Source organism: Motacilla alba, chromosome 3 (genome assembly GCF_015832195.1).
Source record: "Motacilla alba alba isolate MOTALB_02 chromosome 3, Motacilla_alba_V1.0_pri, whole genome shotgun sequence".
Taxonomy (NCBI): domain Eukaryota; kingdom Metazoa; phylum Chordata; class Aves; order Passeriformes; family Motacillidae; genus Motacilla; species Motacilla alba.
In genome coordinates, this window is record NC_052018.1 from 30,502,580 (window position 1) to 30,530,380 (window position 27,801).

At 42.5% G+C, this 27,801-nt stretch overlaps 1 protein-coding gene and 1 long non-coding RNA gene across 8 annotated transcripts in view; one reads left to right on the forward strand and one right to left on the reverse strand.

The window, feature by feature from the left end:
* Nucleotides 1-40: 40 nt before the first annotated feature.
* Nucleotides 41-26,872, reverse strand: LOC119698817. 5 transcript variants are annotated; one of them, XR_005256274.1, is made up of 8 exons: nucleotides 26,734-26,872; nucleotides 24,332-24,485; nucleotides 15,026-15,082; nucleotides 10,348-10,536; nucleotides 9,414-9,513; nucleotides 7,977-8,075; nucleotides 5,686-5,746; nucleotides 4,211-5,403 (listed from the first exon to the last, which is right to left on the reverse strand). It is a non-coding gene; the product is annotated as an uncharacterized LOC119698817 (long non-coding RNA). The 5 variants fall into 5 exon arrangements; XR_005256273.1 differs by having other exon boundaries at nucleotides 9,935-10,536; XR_005256276.1 differs by lacking the exon at nucleotides 4,211-5,403 and adding an exon at nucleotides 41-1,213 and having other exon boundaries at nucleotides 9,414-10,536.
* Nucleotides 26,368-27,801, forward strand: part of KCNQ5 (potassium voltage-gated channel subfamily Q member 5) — a 278,519-nt gene continuing 277,085 nt past the window's right edge. For all 3 annotated transcript variants that reach the window (XM_038131410.1, XM_038131411.1, XM_038131412.1), the window contains exon 1: nucleotides 26,368-27,721. In XM_038131410.1, coding sequence (XP_037987338.1) covers nucleotides 27,366-27,721 — 356 coding nt within the window. In that variant the 5' untranslated portion in view covers nucleotides 26,368-27,365. The remainder of the gene's footprint in view (nucleotides 27,722-27,801) is intronic.

The window sequence follows — 27,801 nt, forward strand, 5'->3', positions numbered from 1 at the left end:
CAAGAGCAGAACAGGCTGAGCTTAAAGGTACAAAGTGAATTTATTACTAGCAGAGTCAGAGGAGGATAATGAGAAGTAAAGTAAGCCCTTAAAACACTTTGTCTTTTCCCAACCCCCATCCCCCTTCCCACTGACAGCACAGGGAGACAGTGCATGGGGGTTAGGTCAATTCATCACCGAGAATTTCTTCTGCTGCTCTGGGAGAGGAGTCCTTCCCCTGTGAGGCCATGGGGTCCCTCCTACAGGAGGCGGTTCTCCATGAATTCCTCCAGTGTGGGTCCACTCTCACGAGCAGCAGCCAGACCTCACCTGCTGCAAAAGTGATTCCCCCCCACGGGCACACAGTCCTCCTAAACCTGTTGTGACATGAGTCTCTCTTCCATGAGGTGCAGTCCTCCAAGGACAGGCTGCTTCAGCCTGGAATCAAGGGCTCTCTCTCTCCACTGAGTCTCCCACTGGACCACAGCATCCTCTAGGCATCCACCTGCTCTGGTGTGGGCACCTTCCCTGTGGGCTGCAGGTGGATCTCTGCATCCCCCATGGATCCCCAAGGGCTGCAGGGGCACAGCTGCCTCACCATGGTCTCACCATGGCCTGCAGAGGAATCTTGGCTCTGGAGCTGGAGCACCTCCTGCCCCTCCTTCTCCACTGACCTTGGTGTCACCATGTTGTTTGCCTCACATGCTCTCACCTCCTCCTCTTCTCTGACTAGAAAAAAATCTGTGCGTGCCCACTTTGTTTTGATTTTCTTCTTGAAAATATTATCACAGAGGCATTGCCAACCTCTCTAATTGGCCCCGCTTCCTTCAGCAGCATGTCCATCTCCTGCTGAACATGGTGGAAGCTTCTAGCAGCTTCTAACAGAAGCCACCTCTGTGGCTCCCCCGCTACCAAAAACCAGGCCCTGCAAAACCAACACAGCAATTTACCTTGCATGTCACACTGGGGTTAGAAGAAATCACTCCTTAGCCAGAGCTGTGCCAAAGGCAGTGCACCATTATCCTCCTTTCAAACAAAGTGGATTTTCATGTGCATTTATTTGCTGGGAGTCAGGTGGGCTGTAGAGTTAGCCAGAGCCATACAAAAGCCTTGCACCAAGAGCCCTCCATGCAAGGTCCCATAGCAGAGTCCCTCTTGCAGGCTCCATGTCCTTCTTGATCCTGGCTGTCATGGGTTCCCACACTTCTCCTGCAGCTCAGCAGCAGCTGTGTCCCTGGAAAACAGAGCGGGGAGCACACTGACACTTCCAGGAAGGAAGAGGTCTGGCCACATGGCAGCAGAAGCCCTGGGGCAGGCTGGCTGGCAAAGCCTCTCTGCCACATGTGCTGAGAAGAGCATGGCAGTGCCCTTGGCACCGTTACAGGGTTCACACGGCATTGCTGAGAGCTGAGGGAATGGCATGTGCCAGACACAGGAGGTGGAAACATTGTGGGGTAGGCACAGAGTCACCTCAAGCATGTTTTGCTCTTCAGGATGCTAGAAATACCCAGCTAGGCCTGCCAAGATTTTTATGCTAACAGGTCAAAACTCAACGATTATTAAAATTTCAAATATCACTTTTCACTGAAACTTGAATTTTGGCGCAATTTGAAAAACTGGTTGAGATGGGAGAGGATCACATCTGGACATTTTTATTATGCAGTCTATCTTGAAATGGGGAATAGTTAGGGTCAGAACCATGTAAGCTACTTGGAGCCTCTAAAATATATCCACATCTTAGGTGTTGTAAGCCAATGCCATATCTGACTAGATATATATCAGATATGTGTTTTAAAGCTATAATTATTACTAAGATGCTGAAGATAATGTCTCAACAACCAACTTTTATTCCCAAAGAACTAACCAATTTATTTTTCCATAGCAAATGCCTTAAGAAAAGTGAACAGACCAAATAATTTTTAACAGCTTAATCTTTCTCTTAGGGGAATGTTGAAAACCACTTTTAAACATCACTCCCATCTATCAATATACAAAAGTATACAAAAGTACAATACAAAAGTAGCAATGGGAAGATATTGTTCAATAAACATTTATGCAGCAGAACAAATTCTGAAAAGCATTTTTCTTGTGTTTTCTGCATTGTGGACTTTTTCTCTAGAAAGTTGTGAATGGTCTCCTAACATTGAATCACAGCTAACAAAATTACTTGTAAAGAATTGGACTTGGATGGCTTTTTTCCTTAATGCACCAAGAGTGTGACTTACTTCATGGAGAGAAAGGGAAAGAGTTGTAGGAAAGGCATTTCTTCACAACATGGCTAAGGTGAGAGCTGTTGGTGCCTAGCACACAAATGTACATGGGCTGAGCAGCAGAAACTACTGGTCTTGACAGAGCTGAAGCCCCTTCCCTGTGGCTGCCCATGATGTCTGGCAGCCACCATTCACTGCCACCCCTGCAAATGGTGTTGAAGAACTCAGGAGGTTCTGACAGTGCAACCTGAAGCACAAAGACAATGACTTATCTTGCATCATTCCCAAAGATCTCATTGATTTGTGACTCTGTTGTGACCTTTATTGGATTTTTTTCTGTCAGATGGTAGTATTCAAAAGTAGATGAAAGAAGGGCAGGATGATGTGGGTTTTGAAGAGCAAGGCAGGAGAGAGTTACTGTCAAAGATGAAAGAGAGATATTAAAATTCTGTTAAAAAACATCTAAAGTAAGTTCCCTCCCAAAATTATAAGAAAAAAAATAAGAATGGCATTACACTCTTGTTTTAATAAGAAGTTTGGATGGCCCACTCTTACTTGTAGGACAAATCAAGTTTGTAAGTTGCTGATATTTGGGGATAGTTGAAATTCCTTTACACTGTGAGGCCAGATTAAAATGTCAGCTCATGCCTGTGTTCTTCTTGTAGGTACCAAATTGTCTTTCAGAGTTACTGAAAACAGTGTATCTATATACAGGTATCTTTATACCAGTATCTGTACACAGGTATGAGGAGAAATAGCAAAGCTCAATTATAAATACCATTTATGATTATTTATCATACTTGATGATCTGGATGCAATACTAGTATTATGTGTTTAGTAACAACCCAACACTTAGCTCCTAAAGAGGTTTCAGAAATAGGTATCATAATCCTGTTCGTCATCTCAAGAGGGATAATTGCCTACTTCAGGTTTTTGTAGTGGCAGCAAAACTTCCAAACATAGATTTCTGTTTCTAAATGTCAGGGTGAGATGGTCAGACAAGTTCATCTGCAATTTCATTCCATGAAAAGACCTATAGTACCACCTAGGTCAGGAAAAACACTCTAATACATTATTCAGCCACAATCCTGGGAAAAGAAATGCACATCAGCTTCTACCAATTCAATCTGTGGACAGTTTCTTAGGGAAAAACATGCAAGCAATTGTGGCAAAACAACTTTAGCATTAGATACCTATTTTAACCAACAGCAGAATATTTTGGTGAAAACACTTAAATACACTTTGAAGACTGTGATCTCATCTTCATGACTTCTAAAAGAACTGTCATATCACTTTCTTTTTTTTAACAGCACTTATTTATATTTCAAAAGGCCTCAATTAATCTCTCTTCTTTGAGTTACACTCAATTAATTTTCACCCAAAAATTATTAAAAATACCTAAGTCTTCTTAATTTAGTTATCAGTCTGAAGTCGGATGACCACCTCAAACACAGAAGAGGGGAAACATCTAACACCCTTACAGAAAATTACTAGGGGTTGTATAGTAATAATGTCCAGAGGACACTTTAAAGACTCCCAAACAAATTGCCTTAGGTAAATATTTTTCCTTCAGAACAGATATTGTAGGGTTATTTTGAAACCACTTGGATTATGTTATTACTTTTGGTAGAAAAGCAATAAAGACGTATTTTGTATAAGCAAAAAACATAAAAAATTCCCAGCACTAAGTTATTTCTAAGTGCCTTGAAGGTACAGTGGGGAAAGAAAAAGAAAATAAAGCTAAGAAGGGAAAAAAGTCATCTATATCATGCTGTACCCAGCAAATATTGCAAGGTTAGATTCCTCAATCTGCTATAGTAATCCTTCCACTGAACTCTGTGTGTTATGGATCCTGCTGTCTTTCCCACTTCTGCTGATGCGGGCACCTTAGCTGACATTTTTGCTGCCATGGGAGCTGGAGGGCAGCTCTGGCAAACACTAGCTGTGATTCCTTTGCAGATGGAACACATCCCCCTCAAAAAAATATAATAATCTATCCCTTACTGTAATTCCCGATTTTAAGTAAAATTTTAGTTCTTCTGATGCCTTGAGAGGCTGGCCTGGAACAGAGACTAAAGCTAAGAGAAGAAAGTAGGAATTTATTGAAAGGCCTTAGAAGGATGCACCTTGGACAGAACAAGAGCCCAGCCAGGGCCATACCCAAGATGGACCTAAAATGGTCACAAAAGGGATGACTGATCATGAGGTTTCACACATTTATAAGTCTTTGTCCATTTGCATAGTGGGGTTAATTGTCCAGTTACAGCTTCAGGTTGTGAAGTCCCATCTTTCTTGTCTTCTCTCTTCATTCCACATTAGTTTATGCTTTTTGGGCCTGAAGCTTGCAACAGTTGTCCTTGGTCTCAAGCTGGAAAAGGATTGTTTTGTGTACCTTCTCTGTGAAGAGAGCTTACTAACACTCAATGTGAAGTTCAGAGCTACACACCTAGGCAGCACAGAATCTAAAAAGTATGAAAGCTTAAGGCATCATTCCTCATAAGAAGTCACAGAATATGATTTAAGTAATCATAAACCTCAAATAATTTAGCATGAAATATATTCTTATATCTTAGGACCAGAACATTGTACTCTTTTGCCGCTCTGGATAAAATTTCACCTCTTGAAGCAGATTGCTGTTTTGCTGGTCAGTTCAAGAGAAAGAATTCCTACACTGAGCACTTCTTTGTTCTAGAAATATTGAAATAGTCCATGAAGTAAGGGCTTAATCATCATTAATGAAGACAACCACAGTCTTCAGTCATTAACAACTGAAGACAATTTTCCTTGCACATATAAGCTTTAACTAATAGATGTTCAAAATCCAAAGGAAACAATAAAATGCATTGAGTGTTTAAACAGACTGACATCTGAGTATCCATTAAAATAAATGGTTTTAATAAGAATTGCAGATTGCAACAATGCATCCCAGATGCCTTCTTGGTCGAAAAGGAAAATACAAATTGAGTACACCATTTTTTTTTATAAGAAATGAAAATACAGGAGTTCTGTCCCTGCAGCAAGGGCAGGGCAATGCCTGAAACAGTCACACAGGCTTCCATCTGGTAGAAGAAGATACACGCAGCTGGGGGTGCTTATCAATAGAAAATAAATGAATAAAAGAATTGACTGGGAATATGAGGATATGAGGGTGTCCTCTTCTGCTTGTTTTTCCAGCTGGAAGTCTCAGCGTCCTGATTTGGAGCCAGTCTGGCATCTGGAACCAATTCAAGAGAAGCATGAAAAGCTTTGAGGAAAAGTCAGTTCTAACCTGGCTGCTATTTCTGGAGAAGACAGTGCCTTTGTCTGCTACTGGCTTGACATCCACAGGGGCTGTCTGTAGCCCTCACTACCTGTTCTAAACAAAAGGTCTGCAATGCAGAATAGGGAGCAAAAGGAATTGGAAAAACAAACCCAGAAATACGGTGTGTTGAAGACCCTGTGCTTCAAGTAAGCAATTCAAAATCCAAATTTAACTTCCCCAAGGAAGAAAACTTACAATTTTCACAGTCAGTTTGATTCACTGTCATGAGGTTCCTCTGGTAGTCCCTCAAAGCCACCTGCCATAGAACAGGGATGGTGGATTACTTGGCATTCCCTTGGCATGTGGGTTTTTCAGGGTCTGACATTCGATTATAGTCTCCATTCTTTATAAATAAAAAGGCTGTACATATTTTTAACAAGAATGCTAATGTGTGTGTGCATGTGTTATGTTTATAATAATGTGTATGTACACAAATTATAATATCTAATGTATATTACGCTAAGTTATCTAATATATATATATATATATGAGATGTGGAAAGCATTGCATAATTCTAGAAAACTGTCTAAACCAACCTTTGAATCACTGCTGATTTTTGTTCAATGATTTAAGAATTGAGTGATACATAACAAACTGACATTTTTCTTTCTTTTTAATGTTGCCTTTTGTAGATAGATGTTATCCCCAGGCAAGGCATCTGTTAGATGCCACTGTTATCAGAGGGGTGGCTTATTCCCTAACCTCTAAGCAGAAACTGCAGAGGAGCAGGCTCAGGCTTCCCAAGCTCATTACTTCATGGAGGCCACAGAACATCTGCAGGGTGATGGCAGGTCATGCACAGACAGGCATATTCTCTCTCTGGTGCTCCTCACCCCTTGCCACTCATGCATCCATTTGCACCTCTTCATTAAATCGTTGCCATTCTCAGCATAAAGACCTGGGAGGCTCAGGGTGCTTCACAGCACCTCCCTGACAGCATCAGTTCTGGAAAGAGCAGGAACAGTCCATGTAGACAGAGGAATTGGGGCAACTTAGCTCTCAAAGATATTTCACTGAAGGCCTGATTGAGCACATGCTGCCAATAAATTACCTCTTTGGCAATCTTTATCTCTAGTGCTGGTTTGCAGCACACTGGCAGCAGGCACAGGACACCATTCCCACCTGGAGATGACAGAGATGCTCTCTCAGGTGACACAAATAGAAGAAAATGAGAAGAAGGGAGGAGAAATGAGGAGGAGGGGCAGGAGGATGGGCTTCTGTAAATGCTGTCTTTTCTTCTGGGCTTGAAAATAAGTGGTGGCTACAATTTCCACAAAGTCAGAGGCGGTGAAGGCAGGGAGCTCTGTGCACAGCCCCACCCACAGCCTCCCATCCTTTGTGGATGGCAGTAGTGCTTTTCTGATGGAGGGTGGAAGGGCTGGTCACCAGCAAGTCACTTGGTCTGTTTGCAGAAAGACATGGATAATATTTAGGAAGTAGAAAGGGCACCAGAGTTAATAAACACATTTTTCACTATTATTTAAATATGTTCAAAGTTTATTAGTTGTTTAGGGCAAAAAAGCTGTGGAGAACTGGTGCCGGATTTGACATCAGCAGGGATTTGGATGGAAATTACTGACAGAAAGTTACACTGCTTTTTAGGATAAATTCAGTGCCTGACACTAAAAATTACCATCATTGCTGTAGAAAAGAAAGTTCAATGAAGTATGAGAAAATACTGGAAATTAATATTTATATGCAGGAAGATTAACTGGGAAGCCTAAGAAACAAATTACTGTTTCCTGCATCCTAACTTGCTATTCCACATCTTGTATTTTCATGTAGAGAAATTAGATAGTTTTTTTATATTTAGGCCTAACTTGGAGATGATCTCAGAACATTTTTAAGGGAGTGTTCTTCTGCTTGTAAATTAGTCTTATTTGGATATTATACCTATGTGACAGTGAACGTGATTTTTTATTCAATAGTCATGAAAGATCACTCATGATGTAGAAGAAATTATGCTGATATTTCCTCAATGCCCTTTAGTACCCATTAAAACCCCACTGGCACTGGCAAAAATAAGTTTAAAGTCTTTCTACTTTTTATTAACCTTTCAATAGATGAATATATTTTCCCCAGAAGCATTTTGTTCAGTGTTGAACCTCTTTTTCATTTGTTTACCTGTGTGGGATAAACTAGGGTTCAATGTGAAGAACATTTTTACTGTGTAGAGAAATTACAGTAATATGATATTAATATCTGTATGTCCTTATTAACTATGGTTTCCAGAATTTGAATGTCTGGAGAGCTGGTGTATTTTATCATTTTGTTTTTCATTGAAAGAAACTTAATATATGTAAAAAAGGCTGCATAATAAGACTAATCATTAAGATATGTTTTGATGCAATGAAAACCCCCTAATTACAGTATCCTAATCTGCTGTTTACACATTACACTTCTGTAAGTTACATCAGTGAGGTGTCATATATTAAAGGTGTTTCATGGCATGGAAAAACAGACTTATTTTTTGATTCTTTACTTACACAATAAGCGAGTTTTTCAGAACTGGGCAAGTGGGTCCAATGATCTTCATGTCCTTTATATCTTTAAATCAAATTTGCAAATTGGATACGATAACAGGGCTAAAAAGATAAAGAAGATTATGTACTTAATAGAGTATCACACCACATTTGCCAATTAGTTGTCTTTTTAATTCAGTGTATAAGGAGGGGGCTATTACCAGGGACTTGTTCTTCTCTAATTAGAATCCAGTGTTCATGAAGCATAATTGCCTGTTAGAGCAACTGCATTGGCAGCCTTCATTTAGTAAAATCCCTGCTCTTCAAATGTGCAGGCAATTGTCATAATTCCATCAAATTCTGTGGAATAAGCTACATGTGCTGGTATAAAAAATGCAAACTTCCAGTAAAATCAACTAAAAATTAAAAAAAAAAGCACAGTGAAGTATTTAATCTCAGCAGAAGAAAATTTTCCTTTTTAAAAATATTTCTTTCAAAATTCACATATTTCTCTGCCAGAGCTGAAGAGAGTCACAAAAAATTATCTTTTGTATGTGGGAAATCAGTGACTGATGGATAACATAAATGACTGTTTGAGAAATAAATTCTGAAGTAGATGCCATTATAGACTCCCTGCCAGTTAACTGTGTGCTGCTGTATATTGTAATCACCTAAGAGTTTCATTTTTAATTTTATTTTAACAAAAACAAGCCCTTCTATTCTGATTACAGTTGATAATCAAACCACTAGCAGAACATGTTTTCATTAACATAGTGCAGTTCTCTTGAAATGTTTTGTGATGTCTTGTCTTTTTTTACTCATATTTCATTTGTGTGAGGAAAAAAAACAGGTTAAAAGACTCTGGCAATGTCAAAATAACTAATTTTTATGTCTTTGAATGAAAGTCTTATGGAGTTTTTCTTATGGCAATGGCTTTTTACTTTGGTTTTTGTGTTTCATATAGATATATGTGAGATGTATGAAAAATCTAAATTGGAAAGAATTGATCCATCTGAAACTATGTATTTTTCTATCTGCCAAACACATTAATATTCAAATTTTCCAGAACTGGGATCAAAATGCCCCTAGAAAATTCTGTGGTTTAGAAAGATTTTTGCTCGCTTCATAGTTCTAGCTTAGCCTTAGGTTATGGAGCAGACATGTTACCAGAGTTACAGATGAAATGGCCTCTAATAACTCTCTGATGTCTACTCTGGAAATGTGAACAGACGCAAAAGCTTTAAGACAAGCAGCTTTTGAGTGTCAGCTTGAAATTCGGAGACATTTCTCTCTGGTGGCTCCATTTAGCAATTCTTGAAGAGTAGAACTGAAACAAAAGAATACACATTGTCTGAGTATTTTCTTCAGACAAGTCTCATCCACCCTGCCAAAGAAATGGAGATGCTCTTCTGGAGAAAATTACCCTTTGAAGCCCGAGAAAAGTTCAAGTCTTGCTTTTACCTTTCAAAATTTCCTGCAAACCATGCAGTGGTCATTGGCTTGTGCAAAATGGGTCTTAGCTGTCTCAGAGTGGTTGCCCATGGTTCTCTGCCAAGTTACCCTGGCATCAGCAGAGAAAGGGAAACAGAAATAGGTCAAATTTGGTTATTCTAAAAATGGAAGCAAAATAAACAAAGATCTTAGGCTTTGGGAAGGCGAGATTATGTTTTTCAGAAGTGGCACAGTGGATTTGTCAGGGACCAGACTTCCCAAAGAGATACAGATGCCCTGACCCCTTGGCCACAGTAATGATAAGTTATGGTCCAAACTGTCACCAAGTCTGATCTTGTTTTTCAGTTGGCTTTAACAGATTGCATGCACCCGGTACTTCCCAGAAAAGGTCTGATGCCAGCCGGAAGGAAGGAAGATGAAAAGCTTCCCACTCAATTGCTGGCATGGCCTGCTACCTTGCCTCTCCTATATGACAGCAATAAGACAGAGTTGATGGCAGAGAGCTCTAAGCACAGTTTAAAGTTTCTTACCGTCATGATTGCTACAGTTGAGGAATGCACTTGATGTCCTCATCCTAAACCTTTTCAGGGGTGGTTCTGTGGAAGCACTTCTGAGTCAGCAGAGGGCAACACAGACCATGGCCAACAATGTGACGCAAAGAAGGTGTCCATGTTCTGCTTGATGTTGTGGTTTCACCCTCCTAGACGTACATCTACTGCCAGCAAGGGGTAGTCTTGTGTGCAACATTAAAGATGAGAAGCAAACCTGCACATTCTCCAGCTGTTAAAACACTGACAGCCCATGGTGTCCCTCTTGCTGCGGCAGCTGTTCACATTCACAGAGCATTGGCAAGGGGAGGGGATGACATGCCCAGGCAGGATAACTGGCAGGGCCTCTGGAAGTAACAAATGACAGACAATGCTACCAGTAGGACATTTCTTACAGGAAAGGGAGTGGCTCGGGCAACTCTACATGCCCAAATGAAGCTCCTGATCAGGAAAAATGAAAGTTGCCAATGTGCTGAGGACATCAGAACCTACTGCAGAGTTTCCAAAAGCAAACTGTGGCTGTGCAAACCTCTGTGCCCTTCTGTCTTCAGAGATTAATCGGATACACGGGACTTGTTGAAAATCTGTAAGAAATGGGATAAATCAGGGCTTGTACAGTGCTAGTTTCAAATGTCCCCAGAATAGGTGATTCTCAGGCTGAGTATCAGCCTGCCAGTAGGAAAACCAAATTTATTTAAACTGTGTCACAAACTATATAAACAAATTGAGATTATCTCAATGTTTTTTCTCAGTCTCTGCTTATTGTAAAGTATACGGCAAATTTATTTCCCTTTTCTGTTTTACCCAATAAACTAGCTAAGTAAACAAAGTTCTGACAGTATTTATATATACTATACATGCACATAAGCTCTTTTACCAATAATTTAAGCAACATTTATAGAAAATAAAAAAAAAACCCAACTACATAGTAAGTGAAATGCCTACTTTTTTCCTTGTGTTTTTGTTGGGAATGTTTGTTTGGCTTTTGGGGGACAGAGGAGGTTGTTGGGTTGGTTTGGGGTGTTTTTGAATTTTTAATGGTGGGAATAAATTCTACTTTAGAAGAAGTTTGCAGTACTGTAGTGAAAACTATCAGAAGAACCTATTAGAAACTTGTACAAAACTGGCTGTTTATAGTAGACCTGCTATATTATAGTAATAGCACTCAGGCATTGGAAAGATTTCCCCTCATGCTGCAACTGTACTTGTGTAGTGGAATTCTGATACCTGGTAGTTTGACATCCAGTCCTTACTGGACCAAATGTGGGGACAGACTACAAACTATGCCTATATACGACTCATTCCATGTTGATTTTTAATACTATGCAGTTCTACCAGAGAAATACAAACAAACTACAGTACAGGCAATTACACAGACCGCATTCTCCAGGGAGGAAAAGATGAAGCACTCCACTGGATTGGCAGGTCTGCACTCAGAAAACTCTAAATTCACCTGTCTCTTATAAATGTAACTACAAATTTAATAAAGAATACCAAGACACTGGAAAAATAAACATAGAAAAGAGATATTTTAAGGCAGAGGCACTATATGCTTTGTGTTACACTATCCATCCTATGTGGTTTGTGGTTTGGAACAAAAGAAATTGCTCAGTAATTCCTCCACAACACTAATAATAACAGCCTCGTATGCCAGTAGCCTGCCAATGAACTTTGGCCAGAAACCAGTCCTCAGGTCCATATTCCCAGCTGGTAAAATGGTCAGAAGTGCTGCACACAAAATAGTTCCTACTGACAAGCTGAAAGTTAATATTCCCTCGTTGTTCACAGGAAAAGGTATGTAATATATAACTTGAAGTGGCCAAAGCAGAAGTGTTTGAGCATCTGTGGCACAGCAAACTAAGAGGGCCAGCTCACCAAAACCCATGAGCCTGACACTGGGCCAGAGGCACAATCTGCTGCATCCCTTCATAGTCCCTCAGAGATGTACTTGGGGATTCTATCCTACCTCCCCAAAACAGTGCATCTGGCAAATTCCTGTGCCTCTCACATCCCAAGCCAGGCAGCTTAGGCCATTGTGCCATGTGAGTGATAAGAAAAGGGACAAACAGCAAAGTGTTAGAAGAACCTTGGTTTGTTCAAATATAGACAAGGTGCTTGCAATCATTCAAATATTATATCAAACTAGTCAATAAGTCAAACTCAGGGCTGTTTGTTGTTGAGGTTTTTTTTAAGGGGTGCTCAACAGATACATAATTAAAAATTTTAAGGCATTTTAAAATTATCTACAGGGTGACTGGGTCAGATTTTGATTGGTTGTGTTTAATAACAGATGTTTGTTAGCCCTGTAGAGCAATACACCAACATAATACAAATATTCTGTTAGAAATGTGTACCTGTTATAAGAACATTTAATTGATTTACCTTGTGGTAATAATTTTTTTTTACACTCAGTCATGTATTAAAATAGATGTATTTTACACAATGACAAATATAAAAAACATCTCACTAACTAACAGCCTCTCGTGTCAGAATTATCCTGGCTGTGAGAACAGTCCTCTCCATCTGCAGTAGATCACTGAAGAGATAAGCAAACTCCTGCTTCTGCATAGGGAGGAAGAGTATACGTGTATAATCATAGGCTGTTAAATCACCTCAAAGATGATGGCAGCAAACTGCCAAAAATTGATGGGGATCTCATTTAACATCATCTTAAATAACAAATTATTACTCCAATTTTACAGTTGGGAAAATGAGGGATATAGACCTGCTGTGCAATTTCTCCACATCTGCTCAGGAAGGCTGCAGGCAGTGCTGATAAGAAAACACTGAGCTCCTAGCAAACTAATGGATTGTTGTCCTGTCCTTCATACACAAGGCATCCAAGATAAATCAGCAGCAGTTAAATCAGAAAACAAGAAATCTTAATAAAAAATCAAAGAAAACAAAAGAAAACAAAAATCTTGACTTTGATGCTTTCTCATAAGATCTTACCTTTTTCTAAACCCTCAATTAATTCTCACTCAACTCATTCCATACAAGTACTTTAAAGTTGAGACCCTAACACAATTCTAGCCAAGATCTGAGTTTCTTTTAGGTCCTGTTCCCCACTCGCTTAGAAAAGGAGAGCTGTGCATTGTTGGGTTCTGTCCTGCAATGCTCTACATTGCCTTCCAATTGAGCAATTAACTAGAGTACATAAAATGCAGAGTTTTCAACAAAGCTGAAATAAAAAGTCCCAAATACTCTACTCCTCAGCATGCTGAATTACTAGCTAGACAAATGCTCTTCTGATAAAAAAAATGCAGAAGGCTCACAGCTCCTCAAGAAAAATTATTTAATATTAATATTAACCTTTCCTTTGTTTATTTTTAAACCCTCCATCCTAAATTGTTCTTAAAAATCCTCCAGAGAAAGCTTTCCTTCAGGCAAATCCCTCTAGTGATCCTGCCACAAACCTGATGCTCTCATATCATAGAAAAATGCTTAGTCAAGCCCCATCCTGCATGCCTCTAGGAGGGAACAAAATGTCTGAAGCAAGTATCAAATCTCAACTTTACTCAGACAAAGCTGTCTGGAACAAAATGGACAGAAATGTGCTAAATGGCAGCATGGCAAATGCTGAACCCCTTTAGTAACACAGCTACTGAAGATGAGGGAACGTGGTGGGACACTCATAGTTAAGCTCCTTTCTAGATATCTCCTGTAGGTATCTTTGCCTTTCTGTCTCCTTGGAAAGAGTTTGTGCCCTCTAAATAACTGAGCAAAGTTAGGGGTAGGAAAAGTAGGGTTTGGGGCTTCTTTTCTGCAGAAAAGAAGGATAACTTAGGGATCAATAAATGCCATGAAATTCTCTATTTAAGTGAGGAAAAAAAACCCCCAAATTTGACAATTGCTATTCAATACCATTATAGCACTTGTAAATAGAGTCATAGAACTTTTCAGAATTTAAATCACAAACAAATTTCAAGGTGTAGCAGTGCAGTAGAGCTACAACTTGTAGCAATCGCAGGAGTGATATGGGAATATTTATGTGTAAAAAAAAAAAATTGTTATTAAGCATTTTGTCAGAGCTCCATGACAAGACCCTGAAATAATCACATTAGGAATCACAAAACCCATGATCCTTAGGGAGACAAAGTCTTCCAGACCTTCTCTCTTTTTTTAAATATTATTCCCAAAGCAGAAGCAGATTCTGATGATTGGAGGAAATAACATAGGTACCCACACTTACACAGACAATTGAAAGACAAAATCTTGGAGGAACATATTTCGTATGTGCTAGTGGTAAAGGTTTATAAGGTAAGACTGCATTTAAAGTAACAATAAATATAAATGCTTAGTCTTCCTTATATTATTCTGGCAGAAGGAGTGTATGTAAATATTAAATTCATAATTTAGGTTTGTTTACCTGCAGTTTCATGTTTTTCGAGAAATCTTTAAGCTGCATACTTCATTTTAAGTAATTGCAAACATCTGATCTAGTGCAACGGTTTGACAGCTGGAAAGTGTAACACAGAAAATGTGTAGGAATTTGCATTTCCACAGCCTAACACCAGTCAGACTTCTGCTACTCTGCTGCCTTTGTACCAGCCTCTTTCATCAGATCATGCATTTTAATGAAAAAGCATTGCAGTAATCAGTTTGAGAAGACTTAAAGCCAGGGATAGAACCTGACCTTAAAAAAAGCAAAAGCCTGGAAATATTCTCCAGTGGGAAGCAATTAGAATACACAAAAGTTAGGTGCTATTGAATGCTGCAGGAGGCAAACAGAGCAGTGCAGCCATGGAAACCAGCAGCAGGTCCTCTCTGATGGAACGCACAGAACCTCGGAGGGATACACAGAACTCCCAAAACTGCGCCTCCTTCCTTTCTCTGCTTCCTGCTTACTTCCTCCTCTGTCTTGAAATGAATCATCATCAGTGATCAGGTGAAGAGGAACTGTCAATCAATATGCCTCTGGGGATTCCAGAAATAGGCTCCTGAAGTGCTTGTCAATGAAGAAAATTTGTTCTTTCCCCCATAAAATATGTATGATTTCCTAGTTGCCTGAGGCCCCAAATCACAAGACTACCATTTTTTTTAAAAAATGGTGTCCCACTTGAAATAATTTACCAGCCAGCAGATGAGTGCCCAAAAATGCCACAGTTTTCAGTAGAGGATACACAGGTTCTGAAAATAAGCAGAAAACCATCAGATAGTATATGCAAATGAGCCAAATAGACAAAAATAGCTATTTTCATAATTCATAAACAGCTAGCAAATAAATGTAACCTACAAAAATCAACACTCCATTACCCTTGCCTTATTCTCTCTTAACTAGAGAACCACATGTGTTATAAAACCCCCTAAAATAACAAAAAATAATGAGTGGTATTTATTACTGATGTCATTCCACTGAAGCTAGCACAGACACAGTGGGGAACAGAATCTGGACAAGCATCTCAACTACCCTTATTTAGATGAGTACTACTTAAATAAACTCAATTCAGCAATTGTTCCTGCAAACTCCAATCCTTTTAATGTATAATAATTAGTGGTAGTTATTAAGGGAAAAAAAAGGGAAGGGGAAAGGGAAGGGGAAAGGGAAAGGGAAAGGGAAAGGGAAAGGGAAAGGGAAAGGGAAGGGGAAGGGGAAGGGGAAGGGGAAGGGAAGGGGAAGGGGAAGAGGGAAGGGAAGGGAAGGGGAAGGGGAAGGGAAGGGGAAGGGGAAGGGAAGGGAAGGGAAGGGAAGGGAAGGGTAGGAAGGGAAGGGAAGGAAGGGAAGGGAAGGGAAGGGAAGGGAAGGGAAGGGAAGGGAAGGGAAGGGAAGGAAGGAAGGGAAGGGAAGGGAAGGGAAGGGAAGGAAGGGAAGGAAGAGAAGGGAAGGGAAGGAAGGGAAGGGAAGGGTAAGGGAAGGGAAGGGAAGGGAAGGGAAGGGAAAGGGAAAGGAAAGGGAAAGGGAAAGGGAAAGGGAAAGGGAAGGAAAGGGAAAGGAAAGGGAAAGGAAAGGGAAAGGAAAGGGAAAGGGAAAGGAAAGGGAAAGGGAAAGGGAAAGGAAGGAAAGGGAAGGGAAGGGAAGGGAAGGGAAGGAAGGGAAGGAAGGAAGGGAAGGGAAGGGAAAGGGAAGGGAAGAGGAAAGGAAAGGAAGGAAGGAAGGAACCGGAAAGGAAAGGAAAGGAAAGGAAAGGAAGGAAGGAAAGGAAAGGAACGGAAAGGAAAGGAAAGGAAAGGAAAGAAAGGACCAGGATCAAAAAGAGGTTAACCTTAAGACTGCTTTAAAACACATCAGATACCCATCCAAATGGTATTGCAGAACCCTATGAATACCGTCAAAAAGAAAAACAAACACAGCTTTCATTGTGCTTTTATAAACTTAACACATTCATATGATTAATATTTTGGAACTTTAAATAAAGAAGGAACTCCCTGTCTGAAATGTAATGTAATGTAATTGTTCAGCATATGTTTACATGGATACTTCTTTACATATCCTCTCCCTTCAGGTAGTAGCTGAAGACTGGCAATGTTGGTAAATCATTGTGTAAGCAGCCACAGAAGTGTTGAACCATAGCAGCATTAAATTCATGTTGACCAAATTTACCAAAAACTCTTGCCTTTTCCAATGATGTTTTTACCATAATTTACACATAAATCCAGTCACAGACATGCTGGTGAAAGGACCGAATGGAGAGGGAGCCATACTTTTGATTTGTTTTGTAGGGGTTGTGGCGTTTTTCGTGATAAGTTATTTGGGGGGGGGGGGGTTAGTTTGGGTTAGGTTGCTTTTTTGTTAGGTGGTTTTGGTTTTTTTGTTTTTTTCTGATTGCATCAATTTTTCCTTGAAATTCCTTTGAGGAATTACTTCACATTTATTACGATACCCACGCTGCCTGCGGGGATGAGCGGGGCAGCAGGACGTGTCCCGCCGTCGGCCCGAGACGCCGCTCCGCGGGCCCCGCTGCAGCCGCTCCGCGCCGCGGAGCCCCGCGGGCGGGAGCCGAGGGGTCCGCGCAGCCGGCCCGCCGCGGGACGCCACTGCCACCTGCTGAGGGCACCGAGCTACTGACGGCCCCGGCCCCCGGCAGCCCCCCGGGCCCCCGCGGCCGCCCCCCGAACAAGGTCCGACGGGTCGGGACACCCCCGGGGCCGCGCGTTGCGGAGGATGCGGAGCGCACGGAAGATGCTTTCGGCCCCGCGCTCGGTTGCAAGTGTTCACCCAGCAGCATCACAGCTCTAAAGACGGTGTCAAATACAGATGGATTTAGGGCCGCTGGTTTTCTTTCCTATCCCTCCCCACAGCTTCTCAGTTTACCATCTCTAGCTTTCTAAAGCAGACGGTTGGGATGTCTTTGAGTGAAATTAAATGTTTCGTGTCTTCATGGTTGTGGAACATCTCCACAATGTGTGTTTTACTGTAATTTTTTTGCCTTTCAAAAAGCACATTGTTTGCTTTCAAAGATGTGCTTTAGGAAGAGAATGTGCCGCTTCAGTGGGCAGCAAATAATTATGCAAGAGAAGGTAAGGTTACACAGTGGAAATTATTACTACTAACAAATGTGGTGCATGAACCCAAAATGCCCTTAATGAGGCTCCTCAACCAAAAGTAATGTGCAAAAAATATTGTCACATACCATATTAATGAAAAAAAACCTGTTTGTTTTTCGTAACAGGGAATAAGATTCTAATCAAAATTACTTGAGGTCTAAAGTAACGTTGGTCTTCCAAAATTGTCCTAAGTGTTGCAAATACTCCCCTCTTTTGAAAATAAAATTGGTAATTCCTTGTCTGTTGAGCAGAAATAAGCAATAAAATGTTTATTACTTTCCAAAGCCCATTTGTTTCAGCAGGAAACTGCCTCCACTGTTGCGCTACTCAAGTGTACAGATTCACTCTGGAAATGGAGAGGTATCCTTATCTGTATGGATTTAAATATGGAAAGAGGCAGTGAATGGAAAGACCAACTTCAATAAGATATTTTAGGTTACAACTGAATCGTGTGTTTATGGCCCCAGACAGTGTGCTCTGCAAAATGTTCCAAAACACTCATCTCTAAGCTTTCAGCTATTCCTCTATTCTGCTCCAAATGCTCTGTGAAACATTTTAAAGAAGAAAAGAAAATGAAACCAAGGTTTTCTATCAGTATCTAACATAAAGAAGATATAGTAATTATGATAACCATTTATGACTGAGTTATAAAGGCAGCTTGTTGGTTTTACTTACCACCCATGCTTATCACTTAGGCCATCGTTTCTTTTTGAAATATGTAAGAGTTTTGCTTCTAGTACATGATCTTTACACTATAAAAGCAATTTTAGAACCATAGTTTTATAGTGAACCTTTTAGAAGATAGTGGCTTAAATTTCTAGTTTCCTTCTTTATGGCAGTGATAGGATAGCTGCTTCTATAAACCAATCTAGATAATATGTCATATCTCTCTTCAGCAGCTACTGCACACACGATATAGGAAACTCTACTGCTACTGGTTACTCATTAAAGTTAAGTGGTAGGGATCCACATGACAAGGTTAAGTTTCAACACTTTAAACCCTGCTGAAAGTTGCTAATAATAATGTTTAATTTTCATTCCAAGCATTTATGGTATCATCAACTTGAGCTGGTAGTTTTCTTCTTCTCATTACTTGGAACCAATGAGCCTCCCTGCAGAATAAAATCTTAAGGCAGAATAACAAAATAGAGGCAGGATTTGACCTCTATTTAAATTAAACAACATAAATGGGTTTAATGGGAATGTCCTATTAACCAGAGGTAAAGTTTGATCAGGATTTTCAAAAAGGGCTAGAGATTTCAACACCCTAGCAGGGAAATGTTAACAAAAACATGATATTCAAATTGGAAGCACTCAATGCTTTCTTTAAATGGTCCACTATGTAGGGCAATTAAAATAACCAGTCCCTTATAAAAAAATTTAATGATTTTTTTTATTTGTAGATAATAAGGTTTCAAACAAATCATCGCCCACAATATCTTGATACTGAAAATCATGCTGCAAAAATTTCAGCCAAGTTCAAACCATCTCACAAGGAAAAGAAGGAGATGAAAAAAGGAAGGATGTTTGCTATGGCAGGGAGGTCTGGAGAAAGGAATGGGAAGTCAATGGGCTGCAGGGAGTCAGGACCCATGGTAGAGACAGGGCAGGCACCTGGTCTTGTGCTGCTCTTCAGGGTTATGCTTGCATGGGACTGTACTGTGATGCCTCTCCCTGCTCATTCTCCAGTCATTCTCTCTGCTCCTCTCTCCTTTTTAGAGAGGCAATTGGAGGAGCTATTACACCAAAGGCAGATACCACTGCTATCCTTTCAACCCTCTGCCCCCTGCACGTAAGGTTTGTGATTTTGCAGCAGGGGCAGGGTATCAGCAGTGATAGATGCTTATGTGTCCTTAGAGTATTGACCAGGTCAAACTGATCAATGGGTTTTTATTTCACAGGGTAGGTCATAAAGTATTCATTGCCCAAGGTCATTTAGACTCATGGAATATTTTAGATTGGAAAGAACTTCTAGAGGTCATCTACTTCAACCTGCCCAACGCAAGTTTATGTCAGGTTCCTTGAGGCCTGCTAAACTTTGAAAAACTCCAAGGACAGAGATTTCACAGCCTAAATGGGCACCTGTGCCAGTGTCTGATCACCTCATGGTAAAATATTTTTGGGTGGGTTTTTCCTTATACCTGTATTTGTACATCTTGTTTTTCATGCAAATACTTGCCTAGTAAGTCTGGTCTATAGCATTTAATCATCCTCTCCCCAGCCCTACAAGGATATTAAAACCCACTTTTGGCTCCTATGTTTCCTTGCAGACAATGATATATGCGGATACATAAAACAAGATAGCTTTAGATTTATCACAGCTTTAATTTTGTTCCACTTTGAAGTGAAATAATTACTTCCAACCTTTCTCTAGTGATACTGTTAGATCATCCCTTTGAGCATTGTGGGGAAAAACCCTGTTCTGAACTATCATCTCATTCCCCGTGTTTACGATTCCTGCTTATCTGTTGTAAATTCTCTCACTGTTGTTCCTGTCTTGCAGCCTCACTAGATCACCTAGATTCCTCTTAACATTTCCTTTCTTGTTTTTCACCTTTCTCCTGATTAAGATTTCTGAAGTGCATGCTTGAGGATTAGATTTAAGAACATATTTAAGTGCCTAACCATGCCTGTAGAAGCGAAAGAAGGTATTCTTTTCTGAAGTGCTATGGTTCCAACAGCTCCAACTGAGTGTCTTTACTCATCCAACAGGAGTTCCTATCGGCCTTAGACGAACTTGCCTCCATCTCTTTGTGGTTTACCTCATGACAGGAATGAATCTCACTGAATCCAACAGGAACACATTGGTAGAAAGGAGGAGTCTCACACATACCATCCTTACTGAAGGTTTCCAACCTGTCCTCTGATACACTGATGGAAGCACACACTGCCTGAGTTCTCATCTATTGCTGCTTTCTGTGGTTGGTGCCTCTAGCTTATGAGTAAGTTCTTGTTATGTCACCCGAGTGACTCAGAGGGCACAACTTATTCAAATTCTTTGAGGATCATAGGTGCTGTCAAATTATTTGAACCAGCACATCAAAAAGGCCAAATACCTTTACAATTTTATGAAAAATTGAGTAAATTTTTTTATTTCAAAAGGCACCTTCAGAATATATTAGGTTAGTGATTAAATGTAATTTAAAAAGAATGTTACTTCAGTTACAATGAATTTCAATAATTTGGTTTTGAGTCCTACATTTATGCTACAAATAAAACTTCAGATGCAAGAGCATTTGTATGCAATTGAACTACTGATGACCTTTAGACAGTATAAAATCCCTCTTAGAACTTCAGAAAGACTTTAGATGACAGTAGACTCTGTGCTTTAGCCCCTAAAATTTTAAGTCCTATTTCAAGAGCAGAAACCAGACTCCTATGATAGGACTAGGACATCTCAATAATACATGAAGTGTATTGGCATCTTCACAGGAGGGTCAGAGAAGCCCGGGCACCAAACACAGAACCTTTTAAACTCTCCAGAAGCACACAGACAGCATCTCCTCTTGTGTCCCATACAAGAAATTAGTGATGCTGCCAGCCTGTCCCAGTGGTCAGTGGTCAGAGTATTCCCTCCAGCCTCAACATGGCTCTGCTGCCCAGGAGAAGCATCTGGAGTTGTTCAGCAGTTCTGAAGAATAAGAACTCTCAGGCAAGAGCACCTGAAGCAGTTGGCTCTCTCCATGCTACTATACACAGACTTTTATTTAGATTATTTGGACCATGGAGAGTAAAGGTGAGCACATCTCCACTATCTACTAGCTAGTATATAGAAACAAACAACATAAACGCAAATTAAGTTCCAGTTGAATCAAGTGAAGACTGAGGTGCTCCTCTGTATTTTCAGAAGAGAAAAAGATAAGGTGATTCTAAAATATTAATGTCGAAAAATGTCAATGCTTCAAAGATTAGGCCACAGTTGGATAGGAATTTTCAAAATCAGAGCTGCCATGTGGAAGAGATGTGCAGAGATGGAGAGACAGGAGATGTCCAGAAGTCCATGTTTGGTAAATAATGAAGGTCACTGTAGCGTAAAGGAAAAGCTCCCAATGAGATACACCTCATATATTTTGATATTTTAGCTGCCACCAGCTTTTTTCAGGTACATTTCTGGATGCCTAAGATGAGATATCACTGTGTTTTAAAGGAATTTTTCTAACTCTAGGGATCAAATGAAGCTTTCACAAAATATTTTCTCCATACCAAAAGAAACCAGAAATAAGCCCAAACAACAAGATCTTTACTTTCCTGCACTAGAAATTTGGAAAAAAAAATCTTTTTGATGAATATCTCAGTATCTGTATTCTGACCTTGCAGGATTTTTTCAAGTCTGCTGTGGGTTGTTACCATGCCTTCTGGAAGGAACTGCTGACATACAAGCTAACCAAATTATACTCTTCTGCTTGAAAACAAGCAATTTTGAAGACAATATCCCAAGGATCTATTTTCACATGTAGAAACTGTGTTAGGTTATAAAATCTGCAATAAACATTGATATCTTTGATTGGCATGTTTTTTTCAGAACTTCTAGGTATTTCAGGGAGTATTATTTGAGAATAATGTATTCTGTATGTATTCTGAGAAAACAAACCATTCTATCTGAAAAAAAACCCATTCATATTCTATTCTATTTGTATTATAGTCCCAATTTGGGACTGTAAACTGTTCTGCAGTTCTCAGTATACACTCAGGTTTTTGGTTTTGTCATTTTTCTCTTTTCTTTTCTTGCCACGTGACTTATTTTGCTAGATTAAAGAGTGGTAGTGGTCTGTGGTAGGGTTTGCACCTTTCAAGACTTATGGCTTTGTTTTGTCACCAGACTGCTTTCTTGGGAGTCCAGATAGTTGCATCACAGAGGGAGAAGAGGAAGGAAGTGGCAGAAGGGAGGGAAGGGAAGGGAAATAGCAAACAGCTCCTGGCAGAAGAAGGGTCCATTACTAGCAGTTTGGGAACTGGCCTTGCTTTTTATAGGTGTAGTTACCAGGCAGATGTGTTTCTAGCACACCTGCAGCCAAGTAGGCATGGGTACTGTGAGTGAGCCACCCATCAGTCTTCTGATTAATTTAGCCTGTGCCCGTAGTAACACAGAGATGGACTGCTTGGAATGAAAGTCTGGTCACAGGACAGGTCTTTGTGGAGGCAGATCTTCCTCAAAGTTAGCACCTCATAGCAGTTTAACATCAAAATCAACACCTAAATGAAATGCCAAACTAAATTTCTTTTGAAGGTACTCCCTTGAGTTCAGGGTTATGGGACCTCATGAAGAAGGCAAAGTTGAGAAAGAAGCAAGCCATCTTTTCTGCTAGTTCAGTGTATGAATGCCTCATGCTATTGACAGTCTTGCTTCTTTAATGTATGTGAAAAAGCTTGCAGGAGAATATCCCAACATCTTGGAATATTAGTGCAATGTATTCCAACATTTTTAATATTAATATCAGAGCCCCACTACAGCTGCGAGCATGTTCCATGTGCTGACTGGACAGCATAAAATGTGCATCCTAACATGCTGTTCACCTCATCTGACATTTTGGTCATGGTTTATTATACAACAGTAATGCTTGATTTGGGTTTTCCTGGAGGTGCATACCATGTATTATAGGCTACACAACAGGTCAACATAATAAATTAATTATTCCTAACACCTATGCGCTTTGAAAACTTATTCCTGCCTCTTGTACACTTGTCACCAAGAATAGCTATGATTATCCCCTCCTCCATACAATTAGGCAGAAAGCTAAAAATCTTACAAAGACATGCAAAGCTAGAGCATACATGATACCTTGCACTATTATATAACGTGAAAAAGGGTATTAACAAGGAACTCAAATGAACTCAAAACATGATACCACAGTAAACCGACCTTTGCAAGGTGTTGCTACGGGGGCCCTCCAGCTTGCACTCTGGCTGCTTTTCTGCTTCAAACAGCCACTGTGTGTTCGTGATTTCTACTGTTCCCTCTTTTGCTGTTTTTGAGCATCTTACACTGTTTCATAAATTTATGTTAACAATCCCTCTCTCTGTGAAAAAATTGCTACCACCCCCTGTGACAGATGTGTAATTCAGGCACAAAGACAGAGAGATTCTTCAAATCTATATAAATATTAAAAGCTGCATATAGGTGCTCAGCTGGTTTTCATCAGCTTGGTAAGCATCTGTCAGTGACTTGAGGCAGCTACATGCTCAGGTACTTTGGATTTGATGTGGATAGACTCCAGATCCTATTTGTCCTGGCAACATGGAGCAAAGCAGTGAACTGGGCCTCCTGAACTCTGGTCAGTGTCCTCCAACATGGCTGGTCTTCCTTCCCCTCTTTGTTTTTACCCTGTAACAAAGTTCTTCTTCCATTAGTATCTACCCTGTGTCATAATTAAACCAAGTGTATTTCTGTATTCCTGTTACCTATTTGCAAACTTAGTCATTGTGAAGGCTTGCTTAAAATTCTAGTGTAGCTAACCCCAAAACTGCCCTAGTAGATGCCTTAGAAAAGAAGTACACATATGTCAGAAAAAAAAAAGTTATAAATAAGGGAATAAGTGACTAGCACTGCTGCTTAAATTGCTTCCTCTCTTTAATTAAAATAAAAACAGAAACACTGATGAAATACAATATATCAAAAGTAACTCATTGGAAAGAAAACCCTGAAAATACCAAATATATGTGACATTTGGTTCCTGATCATAAAAGATTATACGTATCAGCTGACCCTTCCAAAAGTCAGGATATGTAACATTTGATGTACACATTTGGAAAATGCAATGCAATCTTGAAACCTGTCTTTTAAAATCCAGAAGAATATGTTGTTGATATTTGCCATGAAGCACGGTAATAGTGACTCTGAAGCTGCACTTTAGCATGCCATTTTCCTTGTCCCTCTGCAGGTGTGATATACTGTACCTGCAGCCATGAGAAGCCAAGATTCCTTGGGATGTTCTTGCCTTGGAGATTTCGTCAAGTAGATCTTCTTACTGACATCTGAACCCAGGATGACCTTGGACCATGCGGACATGCTAGAATTTCACACGACTCATCTCTGGAGGTATTATATAGTCTGAAGACAAAATATCAGGGGAATTTGTTGTCCTATAAATGCAGACCTGTATTTTGCAATAAATACTTAGATGAGGACTAGCTTTGTTACATGGCACAGCACAGCCCCTCTACCTGCCAGAGGGCTGGCAGCTGCCTGGTCTCTGTATTCAATTCTCTGTATTCACAGATCATGCTGTGGTTATCTGACATATGAACAAGTAGGGATTAGATTAATTAGCATAAATGTCTTCTCATAATACATACTTTTAAAAGGGTTTATTTAATAACAGATAACAGATGGGAAAATACACTTGTTCCCACACTGTAAAAAATGAAATAATTCATCACTAAGTCTTTTACTTTTGTTAGCTTCTAGTTCTTCTGGAATCTATGGCTACATTTCAATACTGGCTCAACTTGTGATCACAGACTGTTTTCCTTATGATGATTTAAATTAATTGATGTTTTTAAGCACCACTAGAGGGCACAGAATTATAACAATATTTCTTAATGGATCACAAAAAGTACATCAGGAACTGGAGTTCAGTAATGTTCATAGTTTATTGGCCCAATCCTTAGTTTAAAGCCTCATTCCTATCAACACTGATGCACATTTGCTGCTGTGGGCTGTGCCATTGCCCACCCCAGCAATTAAACAAAGCCCAAGGCTTAGTGACCCTGGGACAGAGGCCTGGCTCAGTGGGTTGGACTGACTATGTGCTCTCAGTTGAAGTTTGGCTTTCCAGAATTTGAGATCAGCCCTCAAATCAAGTGACTAAGGCTACTAGAGTTTAAATCTAAGCATGGTTCTGGAGGAGTGGCTGATGGTAAAGGCATGCAATTCAGCTGTAAATGAGTACATAGGGATGAGAAAAATGAAGAGTATAAACACTTGCATATATCAAACCAGGGAAATGCAGACAAGTAGTAAATGAAGGATTAACTAACCCAATTTACAATTCAAAGAAAGAAGAGTAGATATGTGCCACTGGAAAGCTTAAATATTAATGGGATTTCTGTGGATAGTTGTATCAACTACTTAACATCTGTTTTGACATGTGTGCTGTTTCTGCCATCCCTTATCACGAGTCTGAGTGGCCACTGTATTTCACATGTTAGAAAGCTCCTGTCTGAACTGGCCTGCAGTGGAAGAGAAAGTGTAGCGAATACAGGAAAAAGTTCAAACTTGTCATTTAAAGACATAAAGACATCCGACTGAATGGCATTGGACACACTGTAGCAATGATTTAGTACTGGTGATGTCTCCATGTTGCATTAGGAGGGGCACAAGTTAATGTTCACTGCCAGAATGTGAAATGAGTCTTACAGTTTCTTCTTTTCTGGGAGTTGAAGACCGTGTGTTAATCAAAGCTTGAGAGCCTGGCCTCTAACTAGCCAGCACAAAGAAAAAAATCCCCCAAATTAGTTTCTGAATGTTTCGATTGAATTTCGCTTAACACTAGCGCACACTTTACTCTTTTTCATTAACACTTCAGGAATTAGCGTCACATTTTCACATCGTGGCGCTCAGGCTGCAAAACCAGTGACGTGCAGCTATCTCTCGCGAAGTGGGTGCTGAAGTGCCGGGGGATGGCTCGTCCTGTCCGCGGGGCAGCGCGGGGCTCTCAGGCATCGCCAGGGGACGGCCGGCGCTGCCGAGCTGCGGCCCCAGGAGCGGCACGGGCGGCGACTGCCCGCAGCAGGCGGCCGCGGGGTGCGGGGGGAGTGTTGGGGGACGGCCGGGGGTCGCCCGCCGGGCACGGGCGATAACCCACGGGCAAAGCGGGCGCGGTGCGGCGGCCGGGCGGGCAGCGCGGTGCGGCCGCGCCTGCGGGTGCCGGGGTGGGTGGTGTTTTTTTCCGCAAGCTCACCTTGATGCGGCGGGGCGTAAAAGGGCCGCGCTCGGCAGGGGGAGCATCACTGTCTCGGCGCAGCGCGGGCACCGAGCGGCGGCACCGCTGCGCTCCGGCCGCACCGCGCCGGGGCCGGAGCTGACGGGAGCCGTGGGGGAGCCCGCGGGAAGGGCAGGCCCGCCGCTGCCCCTGGGATCTGCTGTCTCGCCGCCGCACGAGGCCGGGACACGGCGGAAGCGCCGGAGCGGCGTGCCGGGCCGCGCCGCCCCCTCGGGGGGACACCCGGCGGCTCGTCTGCGCTGCCCCGCCCGGGCCGGCCGCGCTCCCTGCCCGCAGTGGGGTCCCGCCGCCGGCCGATCCTCCCCCGCGCCGCCGCCGGGACTTACGGCAGTTTTGTTACTTTCTCGGACTTACATGGACATTTCCCGGGAGCGCGCGTAGAACGCGGGCGCCGCGTCCCGCCGGCCGCTCGCCGCCCTCCTCACCGCGGGCACCGCCGCTGTCTCTGCCGCTCGCGCCCCGGGACGCGAAGGCTCCCGGCGGCGCGGCCCCCGCCTGCCCCCGCCGGCCCGCCCGCCTCGCCGACTTTCGCCGCCGCTCGGAGCGAGAGCAACAGCTTGCCCGGCCCGGCCGAGCCAAACGACGCGGGAGGCAGCGAGGGAGCGGGCGGCGGCGGGCACCGCCGAGCCGCGGCCTCTCCGCCGGAGCCGCGAGGAGCTGCCCTCCCTCCCTCCTCCCCGTCCCGGGCCGCGGAGCCACGCCGGGCGGCGCTGCGGGGACCGGCGGCGGGGCCCCGCCGCCCGGGAGGAGAGCGCGCCCGCGGGGGCGCCCGCTCCCTCGCCGGGGCCCCCGCGAAGCTGCCGCAGGCCGGCCCGCCGCGCCGGGCGCCCAAAGTGGCCCGCGCCCCCGCGCCCCGCGGGCGCCGCCCGGAGACCCTCGGCCCCCGCTGCCTCTTGCGGGCTGCTGCCGCGGGGTGCCTGGCCGCCGCCGCCCGCGCCCTGCTCCGCCGCGGCCCCGGCGCCCGCTCCGGCGCCCGGGGTGATGCCATGCCCCGCAACCACGGCGGCGGGGAGGAGGGCGGCTCCGCGGGGCTCTGGGTGAAGAGTGGCGCGGCAGCTGGCATGAAGGATGTGGAGTCGGGCCGGGGCAGGGCGCTGACGAGCTCAGCGGCCCGCGGCGACGGCCTGCTGCTCCTGGGCACCGGCGGCGCGGCCGCCCCCGCCGGGCTGCGGGAGGGCCGCCGCGGGAAGCACGGCGCCCGCATGAGCCTGCTGGGGAAGCCGCTGTCTTACAGCAGCGGACCGAGCTGCCGCAGAAACGCCAAGTACCGCCGCCTGCAGAACTACCTGTACAACGTGCTGGAGCGGCCCCGCGGATGGGCCTTCGTCTATCACGCCTTCGTGTGAGTACCGACCCGCTCCCCTCTCCTCCCGTCCCGTCGCGTCCTGTCCTGTCCCGACCCCTCCCGTTCGTTCCCCGGGC